The 20,217-nt window shown below is 40.4% G+C and overlaps 1 protein-coding gene across 1 annotated transcript in view; it reads right to left on the bottom strand.

Moving 5' to 3' along the window:
• Positions 1-9,595, bottom strand: part of iqsec1b (IQ motif and Sec7 domain ArfGEF 1b) — a 45,967-nt gene extending 36,372 nt beyond the window's left edge. Inside the window, exon 1 of the mRNA XM_036560218.1 lies at positions 9,261-9,595. Coding sequence (XP_036416111.1) covers positions 9,261-9,325 — 65 coding nt within the window. The 5' untranslated portion in view covers positions 9,326-9,595. The remainder of the gene's footprint in view (positions 1-9,260) is intronic.
• Positions 9,596-20,217: the final 10,622 nt, after the last annotated feature.

Below are 20,217 nucleotides of genomic sequence, written 5' to 3'. Positions count from 1 at the left end.
TTTGGGGTGATGAATCATGCTTCACTATCTGGCAGTCTGATGGACGAATCTGGGTTTGGTGGATTCCAGGTGAACGCGACCTACTGGAATGCATAGTGCCAACAGTAAAGTTTGGTGGAGGAGGGATAATGGTCTGGGGCTGTTTGTCAGGGTTTGGGCTTGGCCCCTGAGTTCCAGTAGGGTAATGTTAATGCTACAGCATACAAAGACATTTTAGACAAAGATATGCTGTCTTTGTGGCACCAGTTTGGGAAAGACCCTTTCCTGTTCCAACCCATGCCCCTGTAAACAAAGCGAGGTCCATAAAGACATGGTTTGACAAGTTTGGTGTGCAGGATACAGAGCTCTGACCTCAACCTCAATGAACACCTTTGGGATGAATTGGAATGTTAATTGTGAGCCAGGCTTTACAGTCCAACATCAGAGGCTGCACCACACATGCTCTTTTTACTGAATGAGTACAGATTCCTGCAGACATGCTCCAAAATCGTATGAAAAGCATACCCAGTAGAGTGGAGGCTTTATAATCACAAAGGGGGGACATTTTCATTATAATACCCATGCTTTTGTAACGGAATGTCCAGCAAGCATATATAGGTGTGACGGTCAGGTGTTCACATACTTTCGGCCATCTCAGATCAGTATCTTCTGCTCTTTTGAATACAATCTAAAATGACAGTAAGACATGAAGTGTAAATCCTACCTGTAATAAAAGCACACCGTTCATTCATACACACACACACACGCACACACACACACACTCCTTCACTCACATTACCACACTGTCTGCATCCTCTCAGTGGCAGTAGATTAAGTTGAGTTTAAAGGAGCTTCCTTTAATGAAATGAATTAGCACACAGCGGTGTGCACAGCATTAGCCAGATGAGAACATGAACGTGGGCTGATTGAATTTGTTCGACAGTGAAAGAGCGGAGCGAGGGGTTGGTGGCGGGATATGGTACATCATTTACGCTGGTACATATAGTACATCATTTACGCTGCCTTCAAGCTCTCCTCAGGTTCCTACTTAGGACTTAGGTCTTCAAAACGATGTGTTCCAGTGAAACGAGATGGTTCTGGGAATAATGTTTTGTTTACTTCTGTCTTTCTGTCTACAAAAGGAATAAGTTTATTTTGCGTTATACATAATTAACATTGTGCAATCTGCATGTCTAAATCATTACTCTTACCGCACATTGCGTGACGCTGTCAAGTAATCTCAAATAGACTTGCTTATGTGGTTCCTGACACTGCGTGACCTACTGTTACACATAAAAATACAAAAACAATCACCAGCAAAACCAGCATAGATTGCATTTTGAATGCTGGTATGCCGGGTGGCAGCGATGGAAAATTTATGCGGATCACCACCAAAATCAGCATGTGTTGTGTTCTGAATGCTGGTTTGCTGGTCAGGAAGCATGGCTATGCTGGGTGACCAGGTAAACCTGCACCAGACTAGCTTAAACCAGCACAAACCATTTTTATTAAGCATTTTTTTTCAGCAGGGGAAAAAAAAAATAAAAAATCAGGCTTCAAGACTAAAAAGTCAGGGTTCAAATATATCATTTTTAGCTATGTAAAGCACAATCCATTTTTATCCAAACTTGGTACAACAAATAAGTTTTGAGTGATTGACTACATTTGAGGAAACTGTGTAAATTCACTGAACTATCATTTTAAGGGTCCTAGATAAAGAATATTTGCCTCATTTTATCTCATTTTGTTGGCATAAGGGCTTTAGGCTGTGTGGAGCAGGCTAGAAAAAGAGTATATAACAGGAATAACAAGGGACATGTTTTGGAAGTAGCAACAGTAGAAAGGGGTGGTTGATATGAATGTGTCATCACTACCATGATACGCTTCAACAGAATAGGCTTTTCTCACTATATCATATGTAATATCATTACAGAAGACTGTGTTTTATTACAAGGAGATTCAGAGGAGTCTCCAGCATGGTGTAGCTGTTTAAAGTATCATTCTATTGTCGGGTAATTATGAGCTTGAATCCCGACAATCCTGAAAGTACAACAGAGCAGAATAAGCCCTGCTTAATTTGAAAATCCGTGAATTTTTCATAAGGCTATACTGGCACATTTATGTCTGTTCTACCTTATTAAACCTCAGAAAAAGAATTATCGTGAAACTTATGAGGTTACATTTTTGCCATATCGCCAACCCCTAAAGTTAGCCTTATTTTAAAACACGCCTGTCAAGCTGTTTTCACTTCCACAGTGTTATACAACAGCAGAACAGAGGTGCTGTGTGTAATTGTGCATTCTAAGAACACTGTGAAAAGACAAATAGGAGAGCAGATAATTTCCCCATCCCTGCTCAGAATGACTCAGCGCTTCACAGACGGATGTTTGATGCCTTCATGGCGACAGCAAAATGAGATTTTCATTTAGTTTTGCCGTTTTCTCATCTCTCAGGTCGCCACTTTTATCCGGAGCGAGAGGAACATGCTGTTCAGAGTCTAGCCTCTAAACCATGATGAATGACACTGTCTGAAAACGTCTCAAAAATTACCGCAGCGGCACTGAGCGCGGGTCCCTAAGAGACAGCTGCTGGAGTAAGGGTCTGGTGTAGAAGGTAACCCCGAGAAGTTGCAATTGTTGTGGCAATGAAAGCATGTTACATTTAATTATTTCTACATTTTTGCCACACAACAGAAAACAGTCCAAAGTGCACACATGAATCTGTAATACAAAATGTAATCAAATTAAAATGTGATTATGTAAATAGCCGTCATTCATGTAATTACTAGGGCTGTCAAATGATTACAATAAGTGTCATTAATTACTTTAGTTCATGTAGTTAATCGTGACTAATCACTTTTGTCTTATTGACTTTAATTTGACCTTAAAGAAAAATTTTTCATTTAAAAAGTGGTGCTTTTTTATAGCTTTATGAGTGGACAAAATACAACTCAATGTATTTATTATTTTCACTAATTCAACTTGAACCTGACTGTTTACTTGCTTTACATTACAATAAATACAGGTGAACATTAATGCAATTAATAGTGGTTGTTCTGTCTCAGTGTACTAGCTTAAACATTCCCATACCTCTCCAGTATTTATAGTGTCCACTCAAATAACCAGTTTGGCTAAAAAATCCTTACATTTAATCCCATTAAATTAAATCAAGTATTCTTGCAAACAAATTCATGCACTGGAGCTACAACAAGGAGAACATCATCCAAAACTGTGTTCCTTACAACATACAAAGATTTTTGAATGTGGAAACATTCTGCTTTCTTTATATGGCTGTATGTCTATTTATATTGATTTTAAAGTTATACAGTGTTGTTTTTAAGAACAACCCAGATAAATGGATTAAAATCATTGTCTTAGATAGACTTTTGCAAAATACTGGTGTACAATTAGCTATAATACATATCATTATTTCTCCATTCCTTCCTTCTATAGCGGTTTTATAAAGCGTTTTATAGAATTTCCTAGGCTGATCTAAGCCTTTAGCAAAAAGCTAGTTTTGCACTGTACTACAAATTTTCACACAGCCACTTAGCGATTTAAAAGAGGCAAACTTGTGCAAAACAATCACTGGGTTTAGATCATAGCCGGGTTGCCAGTTAGTGAACTTATCCCTCTGTGATTAAAATGTTCTGGTCCATGTTATTTTAAGGAACAGCAAACTGAATCCATGGACTCAGAAAGTACTCAGTAATTGATTGGGCTGAAGAGCTCTCAAACCTGCTGCTGTTTAAAAAAAGACTAATTGTCTGTTCTGAATGGCTGCCCTGTATTGTGCCTCTTTCAAAAAGCAGTCCAGGTGGCTGAAACACTCCTTATAACTTTAGTATGAATGGGCAGGGCTAAACTGCTGTGGACCAAAGCAGTGGATATGTAATAACTCACGTAAATGTGTTGATTTTTGTGACATCACAAAAACGATGATGACAAGATGGTATTTTTGAGGCTTGCTTTACATATACACACACACACACACACACACACGTGTGTACATAAACGAAGCTTCAAAATGAGTGTGTTTTGATTGTTGTATGGTGTCGACTTTAGAATGCTCATTGGTTTTGAATCTAACATGCACATACTGCTTAAACAGTAAGCTGTTTATGCAGGAGTTGACATTTATGCTGGGTTTTATGGGCTGATCTGAGAGGCTTAGCAAAGCCTGAGTTTATCTCATAATTACCTGTCAAGCTGAGGTACAGATGGTGCGTCTAATGAGGTGAAATAATGAGTGTTTATTTGCATTCCCCTCCCGAAATCACACCTTATGTTAACACTGCTTACTTTTGCTTATGTCCTCCTGGAGCTGTGAAGCTTCTCCCTACCTATACAAAGTAGACAGGTCCAGCATTCATGGCACATAGAGGGCAAAGACTGATTTCAATCAATACAGATAAGAAAATAAAATCTGTATTAATTTTGAATAAATGAATTCTAAAAGGGCAGACTGACCATTTGAATTGGACAAAAACTGATTTAAAAAATGGGCAACAACAAGAATGAAAGTTGACTGACAACACGATGTTATGAAAATTTGGAGATACTTTGGTTTGGAAGCTGATGACAGAATTATGACAAGATAGCAGTGACAAAGCAGAAAAGGACACCTCTGGCGGCAGCAGCATCAGAACCTCTGTCACATTCGCATTGGCCAGGGTCAGACGGGGACACGTCTGATAGTCTGCCAGCAGAAATCTGAAAGCTGGGAGTCATTTCTCTCCTTCATGTCTTAATCACAGTGTTTATGGCCACCCTGACAATATCTACTATTCATCATCTCTTTTCAAAGCTTATGTCACTGCTTCAAAGAAGGATCAAGTGGATCTGTAGTCAGATTGAGCACTGTAGTTGACAAAGGGTGGGGGACACCTAGCTTTTCAAAATGTTTTAATACTAATGAGCATGGCTGCACCTTAAGCTGTTTAAATCTTGCCATTTTCTTTGTGCAAACTGCAAAATTAAAGGACCAACTGGCAAAAGCCACTACAGCTTGTAGCCCCCAACTAGGATAAACCAAAGAAAATGCCCCCTCATCTTAGAATTCCAATGTCAAGAAGATGTTCTCAGCTCCAAGTTCAGCATATGAGGTCATAGTTTAGTATAGAGTATAGTGGCGTGTGCTTTAGTTTAATCAGCACACAGACACAGTAGTTGGTTAAATCCATAACAGCGACCATTTGAGAAGGTTTGGTGTTTTGAGAAAGTAAATATATAATGAATGTTAAAGTTATCACTCACATTATGAATTATACTCTTTATAGCTCTGAAGTCGATTATACCCAAAGAACTAGTAAATAGCTGTTTTACGCTAACAAAATCTTTGCACACATTTGTTTTATGTAACTGAAGGGAAACTGGGAAAATTTCAAAAGAAGACAAAGAGTCTCCAAATTTCTGATGGGCAGCATAAAAAGGAGGTCTTGAATATGCACAAGTTGGTGCCTGTTGGCAACATTAATAAATGAGCGGATTAGATTAGAGGTCAGAACACTGAGTAGGCCATGCTAATGCTAGAGAAGTTGGCAAAAGAAAGTTAAACTGTCCAAGTAACAGATGGCCCAACTGATGTAGTTACTCATGTGTCCATATTAGAAAATACACGTGCATGTATATAAATAAACTGCAATTCAAACACATGTTCAGATATATTCCATACGGCATTTCCTTTTTTACTGACTGTGCTCTGACTACATGTGCATGTCAAATTCTCGCTTACTGTGGACAGTCTGGAACATATAAAACCTGGAAAGGCAATTTCTTATGAGAATCGTTGCACATTTGCTACTGTATGACTTTGTTCTTTCATGAAACTAAATTTCACTTGCATTGAATAATGTAAGCTTCCTGCAAGTCTCTTGAAACATGTTTGGTACCCAGCAACTGTCTAAACTTTGTGAAAAAACTTTCATAAACAACCAATCAAGACGATACCATAGCATGTAATCACATCAAACTATGCCATTACAATGAAATTGACACATCATTGACAATAAAACAAAATTCCAAAATAATTATAAAATAATAGCTTCTAACTAGCTTGCTAATTAGTGGAATCAAAAATGTTGCACGCAAACTTGGTTCATTTTGATTCGATTCATTAACAATCATGTTTCTTCATAAATCAAGTGTGTTAATTGCTGCAGCAACAGCCATTACTTCTGCTTCTTCTGGGAAGACTTTTACACTAGATGTGGGAACATTTGCTGTGAGGACTTAATTGCATTCAACCACAAGAGCATTAGTGAGATCAGGCTCATGGATAATTAGTTCTGGATCACAAATGCCACTCCGACTCATCCTAAAAGGCACTGGATGGCGCTCACCACTCCAGACAATGCAGTTCCACTGCTGAACAGCTCAATGCTGGGGGGCTTTATACCCCTCTAGCTGACGCTTGGCATTGGGCATGGTGATCTTAGGCCCAAGTGTAGCTGCTCCAGAGTGTCCCATTCTATTGACAATGCTTTTTTCTGTTATACATGTATATGAGATTATACAAGCTGTGGGTGGGCAATGGATTGCCTGTGTCAGCATCAGGTGCACCTTAAAGCAGGTGAATTCACTAATTAGAAAGGTGTCTGGATACTTTTGGATAGTGTATATGTGATGCCTTTTGTGGCAGTAAATTTATTTGCTCACTATTAATATTCTGTACAGCCCATTTTGCTGAGACTGATCTATTTGTCTAATAAATACACAGCTGAATGCTGTGTGATGAATAAAACCAAACTCCAGCACTCTCTGAGGAAACTTTGGCAGTGAGCCCCAAAACAAGCAACATTCACCACCACGGAACACAGAAACAGACAACACAGAGTGCATCTCCCACAGAGAGCTGAATGCTATTCATTAGCTTTAATACATTTGTAAAGAGAGTGGCTCTTAGCTCCTAATGAATTGTATGAAAGCCTTATGGAAGCTGCACTTTCAGACAATTATGAGCGCATTTATTCTCTTTTTCTCATCAGTCTTACACACCACAGATACACAGTATGATATCTGCATCTGTGGGATTTGCTGAAATACTGCAATATATACCATCCACACTGAAGCAGTTGCCTAACTACTGGAGGTACAGTGGAGGGGCAAGCATACTGGGGCCCAGGGTGCAGGGGGGCCTGTGGCAATACGGCCCTCTAAAATCTTTATTCGGCCCCTCACATAGACACCGACTCAAATGCAAACCCATGACCTCCAATTTCTTCTTGGAGAAAGATCCAGCCATGAAGTCTGTTTATCTCTCTCTTATTCACAATGCATCTCATCCATTATAACCATATTCAGAACAAATCACAACCTGCATCATAATATATTCATTATTCATAATACTCCAGTCATAAACAGTAGTCGAACGCAAACATTTAGGTTAACGTTAGATGCTAGTGGGTGGGGAGGAATGCCTTGAGAGCATCAACTGCATTAAAGAGTATCGAAAGTGCAATATGTGGATGTAAAATGTTCTGAAGTTGAATACCAAGACAAACGTATATGCCAAATAAATTTGATTCTGATGAGAATCCACTTGGAAAGAGACTAAACTGTAAGACACTACAGGAAGGATAAAATTGACATTGGGTCCATATGTTATGCTATATTTGAATTAGTGTCCGTTGTGAAATTATGTGAAAAAAATAAGATAAACATTAATACTGGTAGATATAATTTTACATTTACGATCTAGATTTAAATTTAGTAATAATCTGGACTTTTTTGGTTAAACAGTGTTTTACTGACTGGTATGACTGTCAGCTGTCAATAGTAGGGGTGGGAATCTCTAGGCACCTCACGATTCGATTCGATTACGATTCAGAGGGCTGCGATTTGATTATAAAACGATTATCGATGGATCTCAATGCATCTTTTTTTTCTACCTGAAAGACTGCAGGTCACCTAGCAGCACCTTCGCCTGGCTAGTAGTGTAAGAAAAAGGAAAAGAGAAAGACAGACGAACATTTGGAGACAAATGGACTTGTTTGCATTTATAAGCAGCGCAGTTGGTTTCCTACGTTAAATCTGCAACAAGAGACTGTCAAACACTAAGTAAAAAGTTGCGAAGATGAAGTCACTTCTCTAATTTTCCTGTTCCACCTTAAATGGTGCCGTTTTTACATTCTGCGCCTCAGTCAGAATTTAAGGTGGAAACGGGAAAGTTCAGCAAGAAGCTGGCGAGTGAGAAGCGACTTCAGCCACGTAAAACAGCCAAAAGCTGAGAGACATTTTACAAGAAACTATTCAACTTTTGAGGAAAAATTTTCTGGCGGAGTTGGAAGAAAAGTGGCTATAGCTAAAGCTTAAAGAAGAGCAGAGTAAGTCTGTGTTTTCGTTTATATTTTTTAGCTTAAACTAGCACATTATCACATACTGGACATAAATGTTGCGGTTCCCAAGGTGGTTTGATTTTTGTTGAAAGGACAAAATGGCTCTTCTTAACCTTTGGGTTGTGACTCCTGACCTAACCTGGCTTTTAATGCAGAGGGCGCCGGTTGGATTTCTCACTCATCCCATTGTGTTTTTGTTATGAGCCGCCACAGACTTACCCACTTCCAAGTTCCGCCCTTTGCGTTCCGTCAACATTACAATATAAATTAAATATAATTATAATATAATATTTAGAAAATAGATTTTTGACATTTATGAATCGATTCAGAATTGTTCACGTCCACATCGCGATGCATCTAAGAATCGAGATTTGGAGGCATCTGCATATTTGTTTTACTAACCATGATGCTGTGCTGTGTTTAGATTCACCAATTTAGTCTGTATTGCTATGATATAGTTAAACAGTGAGAGTCTCCCCAAGTGGCACATCTGTTTAAGGTTTTGCTTTATCATCAGGAGGTCACAAGTCTGAATCCCTGTAATGCCGCAACTAGAAAATGTTGCTAATTGTTCGCAGTAAAACTGGGGTTCACCAATATCAGCTGACCAATATAATCAGTCTGACCCTAATTTGAATAAAGATAGATTACAAAAAACATATACAGTACCAAAGCAATGTAGAAAGCAAAGCAGTGCAAAAGGAGCCATAAAGGGCACAGCATCCACAACAAAGTGCAAAAAAACTACAACTGGCTTGATTGTGCTAAAAACAACAAAACAAACCAAAAAACTTTTTCAAAATGAAACAACTCTCCTGCTCAACCGGCAATGTCTCTCACACACACGCATACAAAATACTTCCTCTACACACACACACAGGCGCACAAGCAAGTGTCCTTACACAGATGTAAGGACACTTACTGACACCGTAGTCTAAAAGCTTACCAGTTGTCCAGCTCCAGCTCCAGCAGAGACTGGCTCCTGTCTGATGTGCACTGCAGACACCACATGTTGCTGTTTTAGCTTTTTTCCACTTTTTATCTTTACGCACACCAGCATCGCTCTGGCAGGATAAAGATCGTCATTGGACAAAAAAGCCACTATTCCTCCAGCTACTGCCGACTGTACGGCCGCTAAATCTCTTCTTTCCTTCTGCCTCTCTCCCTGGCTCTGTGGATGGGGCGAGCGGGAGAGAAGGGGAGGGAATTCCTCCGTCCGGAAAACTAATTACGGAGAGAGATGGCGGGAATATAAATGAGTCCGGAGGACCAAGAGAGGAGGATTTGGCCTGGAGAAAGTGAGAAACGGGGTGGGGCAAAAAGGAGAGAGCGAAAGAAAGAAAGAAAGAAAAAAGAGAGGCAAGAGAAACAAAAGAGAGGAAAGAGAAAAAAGGGCAAAAGAGGTGAGAGTAAAAAGTGAAAAGTAAGAAAAGTGAGAAAGAAAGAAAAGAGTGAGAAGAGCAAGAGGTTCAAGAGAGTGAGTCAGAAAAAGAGAGTGAGAAAGAGAAAGGATGAAAGAAAGAAAGAAAAAGAAAGAAAAAGAGCAAGAAAGCAAGAAAGAGAGGGAGAGAAAATTAAAATAAAAGAGAGAAAAAGAAAAATGAGAGGCAAGACAAATCAAAAAGAAAGTGAAAGGAAGAACAAAAGAAGGAGAAAGAGAATAGACTAAGAGAAACAAAGAAGAAGATATCCAGAGAGAAAAAGAGAGGGAACAATGTTGGGAGAAGGAGAGAGTGAGCGAACAAAAAGAGAGGAAAGTTCAAAAGAAAAGAGAAAGAAAAGAAAGAAAGAAAGAAAGAAAGAAAGAAAGAAAGAAAAAGTGAGAGAGGGAAAAGAGAGTGAATGAAAGAGCCAAGGACAAAATCTGAATATTAAGACTGTTGTACCAATGTCCAAATATGATGGCATATGTTGGCTAAAGAGCAAAGGGAAGCCCCTTTGGATCAGCAGAGGAAGTGGGGCTAATAATAGCCTGATAGCAGGATGGATACAGGCTGTTGGAGTTGAGAAGCAGAAGCCTGCCTCTCTCTCTGGTTGAATCTCTCTCACTAGCCCCCTTTCCCTCCACTCCCAGTCTCTACCCCCTCCCCTTCAGCTGCCGTTCTAAAGCCTCTGCAGTAACTTGAGCCTTGTGTATATATACACGTGTATATATGTGTAACTGTGTGGGTCGCAGACATTCTCCAGCCGGCAGTCACCTCCTCCCTCTCTTTACAGCCATAGTTTATACCAGCCATTCATCTTAAAGAGCCACGCGCCTCCTTCAATACAAACTATTCACTATAGAACACCCAAAACCAAGACATCATTTTAAAAACAACTTGAAACGTTATACTTGGACATTCACGCCTCAAACGAAGCTGCCAGCTGCTAAAAAAAAAAAAGCCATGAAGGCATAATTTTCCAACACTCAAGACACCCTCTTGAAACTTCCAGTGCAACTCCAAACTCTAGAAACTGCCATCTTTTCAGAGGCAGGGCTGAACTCAGTCGTAAAAAGGCTAAAAACACACCCAGCTGTATTTATAACTAAGGCTCTGAATAACATCTCTATAATCAGTCCTGTTTCTCCCTCCCATTTCCTCACATAACGCTTGCTTTACGCATTTCCCCCGCTGACATCATTACCCAAACAATGGGCGTGGCTTGGGAAGATTGCAGATGCTATCAGACTGAACAGAGTGTACAGTTTTTGCGGCTAAAATCATGCTGTGACCTTTGAAGGACAGCTAAACAAACTGCTTAGGACACTGCCATCAGAGCTTTGGGGATTTAGACTGCTTTAGTTTCATTGCTGCAGTTCAGTTAAGTGAGGAAAAGTTCCTTGCAAAGGTTTTGTTCACATAAAGCAGCTATTAACAAATCCTTTGGGTTTATTTTGGTCCAACACTCAGCTTCATGTTCATCAAAGTGCCATCCTTGGTATAAAGAGCTGAACTGCTGGATGACAGAAGACAAAATGTAAGTCGTTTCCTGAATGCAGCAGTTTTACTAAAGAAACTGTTTCAAAGCTTTTAAGCTTTTACAAAATGACAGCATTCTTATATGTACTGAAAACATTTTTGAAACGCTAAGTGTTCCCAAACTGTTGATGAGCAGTGTAGCTCTCCTATAATGGCAGTCATGTCCCTGCATAGCTCAGCTTTGTGTTAGACAGAGAGGTGATGGTGTTCTGTAATTAGAGAGAGAGCTCTGAGCTGCTCCCTCGAGAGAAGCCTCTCATTTCCTCCTTTCCTCTGGAGCTCATGCTCCCTGAAGACAGATGAGAACAGCCCAGGGAAATAAGAGACAGGACAAGTGACCCAACATCTGTGTGTTGGGGCAGCTGGTTAGATGTTAGGTCTGCACGATATATAGTGTGATTACGATACACCTTGCAACATATTAAAGGCACACTGATACACAGGCATAGCTAGAGACTGCAGAGAAAATTGCTAAATAGTGCAGATCTACTCTTAGTGGTAAATTCAGAAAAATTCATCTTAAGTACGAGTACACCACTGACAAATGGATCAGCATGCTAGACCCATTTCCATGGGTCACTAATTTCCATCATTACAGTCATTTTCATCATTATGCTACAGCCATTTCTACGGTTACGCTACCCCCATTTCCACGGTTATGCTACACTCATTTCCATGGTTATGTTACACTCATTTCCACGGTTATGCTACACTCATTTCCACGGTTATGTTACACTCATTTCCATGGTTATGCTAATCCCATTTCCACGGTTACGTTACCCCCATTTCTACGGTTACGTTACCCCCATTTCCACGGTTATGTTACACTCATTTCCACGGTTATGCTACACTCATTTCCACGGTTATGTTACCCCCATTTCCATGGTTATACTACACCCATTCCCATAGTTACTCTAGACCAATTTTCATGCTCCATTTCCAGTTTCTATAGTTACACTACACCAATTCCCATGGTTATGTATAGTAGACAATGCTATTTTAATAAACAAAGAGGCTAAAAAAACTGAATTATCAAAAACTATTTAGGACAAAAAGAATATGCAAGTACTTCTGATGACAGGATAGATTCAGCCAATCACCCTCAATACCATTACAGTTTCTTAGCTATACATTACTCAACAAATAGTGAAGTGAGGTTAGCTAGCATACATTTAAACATATGTTGGATCATATGAATGTATTTATTCTTCTGAACATCCACAGAAACCATCTGGAACAGTGGGTTGATCTGGATTTTCATGGGACGCAATAAGACATTTATTGATGTGTAAGATGCTCATTTGCATTTCTGCAACGTCAGTATATCGTGATAACAGTTAACAAACAATACATAGTGCAGCCCTAGTAGACATTCACATAATCTTCAGTAGTAGGAGCACATTCAGCCAAAGTGCCTTGGGCCCAACTGTCACAAATAACAGAATAAACGAAATGACTCAAGGAAGTCACAGAAATGACGCAAAGTCAAGGACAGGTCAAAGAAATCAAGTGGCAAATACGGGTAAACCACTGTGACTCAGTTACAAAATCAATAAAACTCCTCAGGCTTTTTCAAAGAACTACACTCAAACTTGCGGCTTAATCGCGGGGGGTGTGTTGAACACAAGTTGTAAGCCGCATCAAGACTGCACTTGTTATTACAAAGGCAGAGTAGATGTGAAGATGCATCTGTTTTATTATGTTTCTAGTAAATCATTAACAGTGTCGTAACACTGCTGCATCACCTTTCCTGTCACTAACTCGAAAAGTGGAAAAAAATAATAAATTGGATTTCAAACAGACTAGACCCCTATTACGCATTGTGTGGCTTTCAAAAAGCAGGTCACCGTGACTTATTACTTTTTTGAGCCATCTGACAGACTTCATTACCAAAGCCCTCAAATCTTCTAATGCTAAAAGGTTTGTGGTGCAATAAAGTCTCTCCAGCATGTCAAAATGAGGTTTCTCAATCAGCTGCATGAACAATTTATAGGATGCACTCAGTTCAGGGTAGATTATCTCAGTTAGGTGATTACTGGGGCAAAAAAGTCTCAAATGGCCTGCAGTTCTGAGGTAGGAAGCTAATTGCTGCAGTTTTGTTTTTTTTGTTTTATAAAGAAAACGTTCTACTGTTCACGAGCCCTTCAAGATGAAGAACAGACATGGATGGAATACAGTAGAACTGCCACAGACAACAAAAGAATGAAATGACTCATATAGGAGTCAATGAAATCAAATAGCAAGTATGAGTGAATCACTGTGATTCATTCACTAAATCAAACTCTTTAGGCTGTTCCAAAGAAAACGTGACCAGGTTTTACGGTAATCTTAAGGGTAAGTTGGACGGCAGTCCAAACTTGTGAAAGGTGGGTTTGGTATGAAAAGTGTCTGTACACTTTAGAGACAAATGCTCCAAACCCAATTAAAAAAAACTGTCTTTCTCCACAGCCTCCAAGACCCGTCATGCTCTTATCAGTTCCTCAGTAAAGGACAGAAGAGGATGGTGCGTTCTAATTCCATTCCTGCGTCCCCTAAGGTGACGAGAAGTTCCAGTTTTTCCAAGAAAGTTCCAGTTTGACAAAGAGCGTCCCCTTGTCCTGAGTATACTTAATAACATACTTTAGATGATCCTAAGACTTAAAAGAGCATCTATGGGCTCCCAGGTGGCACAGATATATAGCTTTGGGGATCAGCAGTGTGGAATGGATGCTGATGAAGACTCGTCTTCTATAGGTGTTTTTCCTCTTAAGTGGATGAGGTGCCAATGTGTTTGTTTTTTTTACATAAATATATTTAAACTACTTATGGGCTTAGAATCAGGTTAGCCTATGCAGTGATAAGCACTATCTCTGCCTTCTTTGTCATGTCCTTAACAATGAGTCCCTGGCAACAAGGCTGCGGTAAGGCACTTACGTTTTGTAGTGGCAGAGTATAACATAACATACTTACTGGTAAATCCAAGCAAACTTTCACATTTACAGTCATTTTAAGTCATAAAATGGTCTTTGAACCGAATTGTCAATCTGTATATTGTCCCAGTCTTCCCGTGATCAAATCAGCACAACAATGATTCAGTATTTAGTAATACTGGCACCTCGAACATTTAATTACTCAAGTACTCATCTACATAGTCTCTTAACTATCACATGCAGATAAACCGACATTTAACACACAACACACAATATTTATGCAAAATGTTAATTAGTGCAACAGATATTTATAAGGTTTAGCTAAACTCATGCCTGCTACAACTGCTGACAATTACGTTATACATTTTTTAAAACGTAACTATCCTGCTGTATGACTTCCATTACATATGAAAAAGCAAATCCAAAACAGAGTAGCCTGGTTCGAGAATCTCCAGCTCTTTTACTAACACCTGTTTCTGGGTCTCTAAAAGCCACCTCTCACTTTCAGTCCTGCTATCCCCAACAGCTGCCACTTATCAGGTCTCACGATACTGCTGTGACAGGACCGTCTGGGTTGAGAGACAACAGGCAGCTTCCCGTGAACCTCAGGGATACGCTGGTGCCAAAATGTCTGCTGCGTCATTCCTGTCCCAAATTCACCTCATTCTGCCCTCTAAAATAGGACTGCAAAGATTAGTCAACAAAGTCAACTATGTAAAATTGAAAAATGCTCTTTAACACTTTAATGTTTATATAACAGATGTAGTGATTACGACAGGCTGCAATACACTACAGGAAGTGTAGGGGGGGTTTGGTGTACATTATTCTTTTGCACCGTAATTACTTGTCGCACAGATATAAATCTGAATGACAGTGGCAGCAAAGCAAGAGAGAGTCGCAAAAAGAAAAAGCTTTATGACTTAATTAGTTGAACCAGCCGCCCTACTTTACACGCACTCCACATGCACTCTCAGCCTCATGGAGCAAGTTCTACACTCCTTCACCTAGACGGGTTTGGACCTCGACTCACTTTTTCCGCTGAGTCGGAAAAATTGTAAGCGTCTCAATCGTCTGCAGCGAGGCGTGAATGAAATCATGCAGTGAGGTCATTGAGACATCTTAATCTCCTATTTCAGTCGAGTCTGCTGGAAGCACTTGCAAGCCCTCACTGTTAAAATCGTCAGACAATGAAACACGGCCACTCCAAAAGTTTGGCCTTCAGATGCACTGCATGAATTAACACGCACGATGAACTCAGAGGGTACCTCCACCCCCCCCCAGCTCATCTTGTTTACTCCTTTGAAGTGTAACCAGCACGAGACGGAGATCCCTAAGACAGTGGCGTCTGCAACCATCGCCCATGCTGTAATCTAAATGGCTGCAGAACAATAACAGCAATTACAAATAGCGCAGAATGATTGTAATTGCCATCCTGAGGCACTCGGAGTGGGTTTACAATGAACCTCGCCCCTCTCTTGTGTGTGTCTGTGTAATTATACAGGCTTCTAACTGGTTAGCCGGTCGCTGGTTAACCTCTACTTCTACGCTACATACGTTCAAAACATGTTGGCATGTTTTTCTGCGAGGCCTGCTGCATGCAATTTACCTGAATTCTACAACACTACGTGTCCCAGCTTATTGTTAGCATTTAGACTGTGCCTTGCTCTTCCCAGATTGATGCCCAAGATGTATTTTACAAGCGTTCCTGGAACAGTAAAAACTCTTGTTAAGTGCAGTGTTGCTTCAGTTGTTCGTCAGCAAATATTTTCATTCGCCCACACCGAAATGTCCATAAACAACAAGTAAAAGAGCGCACTGCTAGTTTAATGATGTCATAAATGCTGGTTCTCATCACGCAACATCCCTCCATGTAGACTGGTGATCAAACCAACAGTAAGCTAAGGCAATTCAGCACAATGCAGCCATTTCTGACTATTTCATGACTGCAAGTCAGGTCCTGCTAGAAGTGTCTGGATAAGAATTTGATGAAGTTCTGTGGACGGAGAGCACTGCTGACTTGTGACCGTGTCCCCTGGCTTGGTTCCTGGCTTACCCCCACCTACGCTTGCCACCAGGATAAGCGAAGTGGCCGAGCTTAAAGCTTGCATCTGGCTTCAAACCAACAGCCCTAATCCCCAAGCTCCAGGCTCTCGCCCACGTGTGCCAAGCAGGGCAGGGGATTAAACCCCGCTAACCACTGCAGGCTAGCACACTCAGATCAAGCTATCACTCCCTTTTCAAATACCAGAATTACCCAGAGTGCAGATAAAGATCTGCATAGCAGAAGGAGTTCACTTTTTTCTCTTTTTTTTAGAGCCAGTCATGGTGGACAGCTTTAAAAGCTTATCTTTTACAGTTTCGGAATCACAGAAACCATAATGCCTACAGACAACGTATTAGCCATGTTATTAAACATTCCTATCTTGTTGGTGTACAGTTCTGCTCTGTATCCATGCATGATGTGTGTTAGTTATCCTGTTGCTCTTCATTAGAAGTCAGTTTATGATCACAAGGGCGCTGTTGTCTGGAGATTATTGGTTAGGGGACTGTTCTCAACTAACAGTGATACAGAAGTGTTTAAAAAAACTGATACATTCATTCACCCCAACGCAACATCCATTAACATGCCTTTACCAGGACAGTGTCACTGCTCTATTAAGAACGGTCCACCGACCATTTACACTTAAGCATTTGGCACTACTCTTACAGTTTAATCATGTTACAGAGGTATGTAGCGTTTGGAGTATTGCCCAAGGACTCTTGCAAACTGACAGAACTGACTGATGCTGGGTATTGACCATCAGCCTAAACACACCATCAGCCACTGATGGGCAAACACACTAGACTGGAAACGCTCAAAGCGGGAGGTAGGAGACAGTGTAGGGCTGCAATTATAGCAGTCCTAACTGAAGTTGGGCAAACATCTCATTTTTTATTAGTCAAAGTTTACACTTCACTTTAAACCAAGCTCTACAGAGGGCAGATTGTTTTTTAAACCTGGAGCTGGAGTACCCTTGCCTTGCACATTTTAGTGTTTTCCTGCTCAAACACACCCTCTTTGGCTTAGGAAGGGCTTTATAATTAGCTGGTTAGTTGGATCAGGTGTATAAAAGCATGCGTTAAAGCATGTCAAGTTTTGCTTTAACCTAAACAATCACATCAGCACTGTGTATTTACCTATGCCAGTGCTTGGTTTGATGTGTAATTAAACTATGCTGAAAATCCCAAAATGCACCATACCAGCCGATACGTTTTGACTGACAGTAAAAGAGAGACATTCTAATCACTCATTCCTGTTTGTTTCTGTCATCTCACAGCAGCAGGCTGGAGCTGCATCTGCTGTACCTCATTACCGAAAAAGACAGGAAGTCTGGCAACTTCTCCTGTGAGCCCCAAAGCTCTCACTGCACAACACTCAGCATTCTAAACTGGCCATGACTCAAGCTAGTCATCTCTCAGACAAGGTTTCAAGGGCTCTGTGCAGCTTTTTGCCTTGTTGGGTCTCGTGGGGGCATTTAAAAAGCAGCAAAAGACACAGAATGTCTCCTGTTAAGGGAAATGTTAGGCAATAACAAGCTGATAGGTTGTGCTGTTGCTGCAACTTAGAGGCAACTGTGGTGTGTAACCTCCTCTGATTCCTCTGTTATTTGTTAATGACATCAGAGGAAATTAAGACTTTTGTATCTCCTTCATCTGTCTCTCACAGGTTTCGCCTCAAGCAAATCAGGTTACTTGACAGCTCCAGCACAAACAAGCTAACACTACTGAACGTGCTCAGACATAAGCAGGCTCCAGACGACCAAAGTGACCGTGGAGACGCAGTCTAAATAAACAGAAAGACATGGACGTGCCTCCGTTATCTCCACGTCTGTTTCCTTTCACACAGCAGAGAAAAAAGGCGCCATCTAGAGGCTGAACATCAGCCCTGCATGCCTAAATCTCTTTTTCTCTCTGTCTCTCAGTAAGTCTAGATGGCTTTCTGCAGTCTGGAAGCTGGCAGGCATCCCACATGAGGCCGGGACAGCACCCAACTGTCTGATATATGATCCACAGACATCATTTTAGCGAGACAGAGAGAAAGAGAGGAATAAGGATGTATGTAGGCAGAATCCTGGTGAGAAGGGACCCTTAAGCACTGGGCTGATGGGTGGATCTGAGCAATACAAAATTTTTGTCACCGATACTGGTGCAGATATAAGGAGCGATAAAAAAACAAACAAAAAACAAACAAAAAAAAAATCTGACAAATTATAATATCAGCCAAAATAACTTTATATGGTCGAAAATTAAACCGATTCATTTGAAAAAGTGAGGAAAAATCAGTTTTCCATGATAAGGGCACTTTCCAACAAGTAAGCAATATAAACTCTCACAATGTCTCAACTAACATCACATTCTCAAATGTGTTTTTCTTACATAAGATTTCAAGACATTACTGGTGGGACATGAATAACTTGATTAACACTGACTTATTTTATCTAACAAACGATCAATATGGACAAAATGTGGGTATTTTCATGTTACTTTTTTGCTATATACTTTGCAATATACTAAAACACAATGACTTGATGCAGTAAAAGATTGACCTGCATTATTTTGACCGAAAAAAAGCTTACATTTACTGGATTGTGGGTAGAAATTACACAATACCACTTTTCCCTACACTAATATTGAAACCTTCAGTATCATCCCAATCTGATATTTTCGTTTAAAACTACTAAAAGATTGGCATCTACTACCCCACAGGAAGAAATGTGGCTTGATTCATCAAAACACCAACAAAATCACTCATCTGAAGCTGTGATTGGTCAGGATGCTCACACAGAACACATGAATAGAATACTGCGATTCGTGAGAAGATTCATTTGCATATCGCATACTTGTACTGAGCAATGACAATAAAATTGATCTATCTATCTACAACATGAGAACTGCAAAACGCCAATATCACAGTAACGATTAAGGAACGACATATTATACAGCATTAGGTCATAGTAGGAACTTTGAGAGCTCCGTCTTCTCGGTAGGAATCAGTTCTGAGAGAGAACTGATATCGAGCTGCCTCTTGTTCCTTATGACTTCAAGGTAGTTTTATTAACCAAGGCCAAAAGGGGTCAAAATCTCTGCTTTTCATGTGGAAGGAAATGCGGCCTGCGCTATCTGTTGAATATCCTATTCACAGCAGGGAAACAGATCACTGCCAAGGAATTGGTTTCAACAAAATAGGGGAGTAGTTCTAAAGCTTGTGCTAAATAGATTCCGGCAGGAAGGCAACCAGCCAATAGCAAAGTTCACAAAGCTATCAGGGCTCCTTTGACATGACAGTCCAACTCAGGCTTAGTTGAATAGTACAAAAGCTGCATTGCCAAAGAGCCTCTTTGTTAAAGGGGGAAAGAGAATGAAGCCTAAATCTACCAATCTACATTTGCCTTTTAAAGACCCTAACCCTACCACTTGTTCTACCAAACTATACTACTTTTTTCTATCAAACATCAACAAATTGAACATTTACAGCAATTATTTTAATGAACAATAAAGCACAGAAGGGAAGAGCTATAAAAAAAGATCAATAGAGTCTATAAAACACGTTACCTCTCCCAAGCTGTTAAAATCCAAAATCACTCCAAAGGCCTTGTTAATTCAGCACTCCATGAGGTATTAAAGTCACTGGTCACTCGTCTGCCTTTCTCTCTGGGTCTGGATGATGCTCAGGTTGCTCCATGGTCACTGCTATGCCCCTGCCCCTCCTCTTTTCACACTTTTGCCCCGTGGCATGAGTGGACACACTGCGACTATTGTGCCGTCTCAGCCGAGGGCAATGTTTGCCTTGGCACGTGGTATAAAGGCTACCTTTCTGCTGTGGAGTTTCCAGTAAGGCTCAGAACAGAGAGCGCAATGACCGAGATGTTTGCAGAAGTTCGTGTTTGTGCATGTGCGTCAGGTTACGCTCCAGGAAGGGAGTGGTGGCTGTACCAGCTGACAGCTCTCTGCAAGTTCAAGCTAATTGCAGAAGACAGATATAATCAAAAAG

This window comes from Colossoma macropomum, unplaced genomic scaffold (genome assembly GCF_904425465.1).
Source record: "Colossoma macropomum unplaced genomic scaffold, Colossoma_macropomum, whole genome shotgun sequence".
NCBI classification, from domain to species: Eukaryota; Metazoa; Chordata; class Actinopteri; order Characiformes; family Serrasalmidae; genus Colossoma; species Colossoma macropomum.
The sequence above is the reverse complement of the archived record's forward strand: the minus strand, read 5'-3'. Positions and strand labels throughout refer to the sequence as shown.